This window comes from Hevea brasiliensis, chromosome 5, assembly GCF_030052815.1.
Source record: "Hevea brasiliensis isolate MT/VB/25A 57/8 chromosome 5, ASM3005281v1, whole genome shotgun sequence".
In the NCBI taxonomy this organism is placed as follows: Eukaryota; Viridiplantae; Streptophyta; class Magnoliopsida; order Malpighiales; family Euphorbiaceae; genus Hevea; species Hevea brasiliensis.
The window spans coordinates 33,204,471-33,209,212 of record NC_079497.1 but is presented as its reverse complement, the minus strand read 5'-3'; the positions used below and the strand labels follow the sequence as shown (position 1 = coordinate 33,209,212).

Sequence of the window (4,742 nt, the reverse complement as noted above, 5' to 3'; positions counted from 1 at the left end):
GGTGCGATTCGGTTTAACTGAATTTTTTGACTCTAAAATCGAACTGAATCGAACTAACTAAACATATTAAAAATAAAAATTAAACCAAACTAAAATATCATAAAAACTTAATTAACTGAATTATCGAATTAGAACTTTGATTTATTCGTATCAAACAAAATAGTGTTCACTCCTATATCATTGTCATAATACTATAATACTTAATTCTATGACTGTATTTTACTCTTAATTAAAATTAGTTAAAAAAATTAGAAGGAAATAAAATTAATAAGATATGTTATTTTAGTCTATTAAAATATTAGAAATAAAATACTATAATTTTTCCTACCTTTTGGTGTTGGCTTTATTTGTAAGATGTACTAGCTGAAACTAGAACCAGAAAGGGTCAGAGGGAATTGCATCTCAAAAAAAAAAAATTACATATGTCACGACCCAACCTATGGGTCGGACCGGCACTAGGACCTGGGCCAGCCTAAAGCCCCCGAGACCCGTAGTAAGCCTAACTGTTCATTAACCCAACTCTAAGGCCCATTTGGGCCCAATTTCAAGAAACCAACCGGACAGAGTCTGGCCATAAAGTGGACCTTTCAACGGGGAGTTTTTGACTCACCCGACCTGTAAATAAAATATATCATCAATTGGGGAGCTCAGCTCACCCTCCACATACTCATATCGGCATAAAAATAAATGGGAGCTCAGCTCTCTCATCCAATCCATCAAACATGTATATAATTTTACAGGTCCACATGACAATTTATATTACAGACCCGAATCATTTAAATATTTCTAACACATGCAGAAATTCTAGGAGTAAATAAAATTATAAAACTATTGATAAACAACCTGCGAAGGAGAAAAGCAGGTTAACCACAATAAAATCCTCCTGTAGCCTGAGAAAAAATATTGAACAGGAGTGAGCGTTCGACTCAGAGAGTAAAATATCAATTTTAACCATAATCTCTATAACTATCTAGAACTAATGCAACCTGTGGAGTGAAATGCAACAGCAACCATATTTTCACATCATAACAACAAAAAGGTAATTTGAAGCACTCACGCACCCTGTAACATCAATCATAATATATGGGAGCTGATCCCCTATACAGCTCTCTTAAATCCAACCTGGTGCCAGCGAAGAACTCAGCTCGGACTTCCACTTAATAACCAAATCGGGGTCCCAGCAAAGAACTCAAGCCGTGTCTACCCCGAAGGACCGGGTCCCAGCGAAGATCTCAAGCCGTGTCTACCCGTCCTATCCATAGTCCACACCACATCACACGCACGCCAATGCACGCACACTGCTCCAAATTACCACAACAACATCCATGGCACGCTAATAGTTATGAATGCAACATAAATCATGCCTAGAGTTTAACTACATAAATATTTGCATATAAGTGATGCATGGGCATGCTTGAACATATAATAATATCGAAATTACAATTAAAATTAATATTTTACTCACAGACTTGATGGCAATCACTGTGGCGGTTGGGCGGAGGAAGAAGGCTGTCCCGGCTCACCTGACAATTATATTACAATTATTTAATACAAATGACCTAATACAAATCAAGAAAAGACCCAATACGTCCTAAGTCGTGCCGAAAATTCGGCAGAGTCTCCCCTATACCTAGGACCTACCTAACCTGCAAAAGGGCTCAAAACACACTTCTCTATCCACAATCCATATATCCACAACTCAATCACATCACACAGCCCCTCCTGGGCCCATCAAATCAATCATTCATCACAATATGTAAAATTTCAATTTAGTCCTTATAATTGATCATTTTTGCAAAAACTGCTCAAATAAGCTCTAAAAATTATAAAACTCTGCCCTGCGGTCCTTAGAAATATTACTAAGCTATTGCAAAAAGAATCGTAATTTTCTAAGCTACCACGAATATTTTATGGATTTTTAATCCTATTTAAGCACTAGAAAATTACGAAAAAGCAATGTTCGGGTTTACCTTTGCCGATTCTGACTTCGGGAACGCGCTCGGGATGCCTGACAATGGTGGGGTAGCCAAAACCTCGATCCAATTCGGAGACTTTTCCAGTAGCTGGTCTGTCTGGCCGGAAATTCACAGATCCGGACAACTGTCGAATTTCCGCGAATTGAGGATACCTACACGAAGCCCAATAATAATATATAAAAATCGGGGTGTTACATTCTTTCCCTTACGTAAAATTCGTCCTCGAATTTTACACAAGCGCGAATAAAGTACATGATTACACATTGAACAGATAAGGGTACTTGCTACGTATGTCCCGTTCTGACTCCCAGGTGCACTCTTCCACTGACTGGCTCCTCCACAAAACCTTAACCATAGGGATCTGTTTTGATCTCAGCTGTCTCACTTGGTAGTCCATTATGGCTACAGGTTGCTCCTCAAATGTCAAGTTCTCCTTTAGTTCTATTACATCCGACTGTAGTACATGAGAAGGATCGGGAATGTATTTCCTGAGCATAGAGATGTGAAACACGGGATGAACGTGAGAAAGGTTGGGTGGTAGCTCCAACCGGTAGGCAACTGCTCCAACTCTATCAGTAACCTCAAAAGGTCCAATATACCGAGGTGCCAACTTGCCCTTCTTTCCAAATCTCATGACTCCCTTCATTGGAGAAATCTTCAGGAATACATAGTCGCCCACTGCAAACTCCACATCCCTCCGTCTGGGGTCTGCATAACTCTTCTGCCTCTTTAAAGTCAAGTTTTGATTGTTCCCTGATTAAAGGAACTATCTCTGAAGTGTACTGCACTAGGTCTACATCATGCACCTTCGCTTCCCCCATTTCCGTCCAACACAGAGGAGACCTATACTTTCTTCCATATAGTGCCTCATAGGGTGGCATCCCTATACTGGAGTGATAACTGTTGTTGTAGGCAAACTCCACCAAAGCTAGCTGCTCATCCCATTGATCTCCAAAATCCAAAACACTCATGCGAAGCATGTCTTCCAGTGTTTGGATTGTCCTTTCGGACTGTCCGTCTGTCTGAGGGTGGAAAGCCGTACTGAAGTTCAACTTTATGCCAAGTGCCTCCTGCAACTTTCTCCAAAACCGAGAAGTGAACTGGGGCCCTCTGTCAGATATTATGGAAGCCGGAACTCCATGCAATCTGACTATTTCTCGAATGTAGAGCCGGGCGTACTGTGCCACAGAATATGTAGTCTTCACAGGCAAGAAGTGAGCTGATTTGGTTAGGCGGTCTACAATTACCCATATCGAATCATATCCTCGCGTGGTACGAGGCAACCCAGTCACAAAATCTATAGAAATCATTTCCCACTTCCATTCTGGGATAGGGAGCTCTTGCAACTTCCCTGACGGTCTCTGGTGTTCAAACTTCACCTTCTGACAAGTCAAGCACTTGGACACAAAGTCTGCTATGCCTCTCTTCATGCCATTCCACCAATAGCTATCTCTCACATCATGGTACATCTTGGTGGAACCTGGGTGGACACTGTACAGTGTATAGTGTGCCTCTCGCATGATTTCATTCCTGAGGTTGTCCACATTGGGCACACATATCCTAGAACCTTGCACTAGGGCGCCATCATTGGCAAATCCAAACTCACCACCTTCACCCTGCTGTACTCTTTCTATGATCTTCATTAATTGTTGGTCTGTGTTGGGAAACTCTAACTCTATCTCGCAAGTCTGGCCTCACTGAAAAATGAGCCAACAAGACCCCCTCATCTGAAAGATCTAGGATTAAACCTTGATCCATCAACTCATGTACTTTCTGAATCAACGGTCTCTTCTCTGCTGAAATGTGCGCCAAACTGCCAGAAGATTTTCTGCTTAAAGCATCTGCTACTACATTGGCCTTCCCAGGGTGGTACTGGATGGTGCAATCATAGTCTTCCAGAAGCTCCATCCATCTCCTCTGTCTCAAGTTTAAATCCCTCTGTTGGAAGATGTACTTCAAACTCTTATAGTCGGTGTATATCTCGCACACTTCACCATACAGGTAGTGTCTCCAGCTTTTTTAGTGCAAAGACTACAGCCGCCATTTCTAAATCATGGGTGGGATAGTTCTGCTCATGCCTCTTCAGCTGCCTTGAAGCATAAGCCACTACTTTTCCATTCCGCATCAAAACACACCCTAGGCCAACTCTGAAGGCGTCACCTTAAAATTTGTATCCTTCACCGCTCATAGGTAGTGTTAACACAGGGGCAGTGGTTAGACACTCCTTATCCTCATCATTATAACTGACTCTATCGAGCTCTCTTCCTGTCCTTTGGATCTTATCCACTTCCCTTTTCCTATTTTTGGTATTGTTGGTATCTTTTCAACCTGCTGTACTTATTCCTTAATTTTAGTCCTATCTCATCCTTACACCTTTTCCTTCAAAGATGTCTATCCCATCATCAACTTTAACTTTCTTTTTATTTCTTAGTCTTATCTTGATTACTAGTTTCATTACTTCGAGAATTCTAACCCTATGATTTACTCCTACCAGCACATTCTTCACCTTATGTAACACTTATAATTACCCATAGAGAAATTTTTTTTTTACCCCCTTTTTTCCAACTTAACTATCAGAACATTATCATTCCCTACCAGCCTTAGTAGGAAATTGCTTATCCTGGATGAATATGAGCCCCATAAACTATAAGTTCCATCTGAACTAACACTTTTTTTATAAATATGTGTCATGCCTTAATTCCAAACAAGATACTTCACGTGTTCATTCTCCTTAATATAATCATATATACTGCCCATAGCTTTCTA

The 4,742-nt window shown here is 40.7% G+C and overlaps 1 protein-coding gene across 1 annotated transcript; it reads right to left on the bottom strand.

Moving 5' to 3' along the window:
- Window positions 1-1,448: 1,448 nt before the first annotated feature.
- LOC131180226 (uncharacterized) lies at window positions 1,449-2,697 on the bottom strand. Its single transcript, XM_058147855.1, has 3 exons — window positions 2,258-2,697; window positions 1,971-2,128; window positions 1,449-1,523 (listed from the first exon to the last, which is right to left on the bottom strand). The coding sequence occupies exons 1-3, from the start codon at window positions 2,620-2,622 to the stop codon at window positions 1,480-1,482; spliced, it is 567 nt and encodes a 188-aa protein (XP_058003838.1). The 5' UTR covers window positions 2,623-2,697; the 3' UTR covers window positions 1,449-1,479.
- Window positions 2,698-4,742: the final 2,045 nt, after the last annotated feature.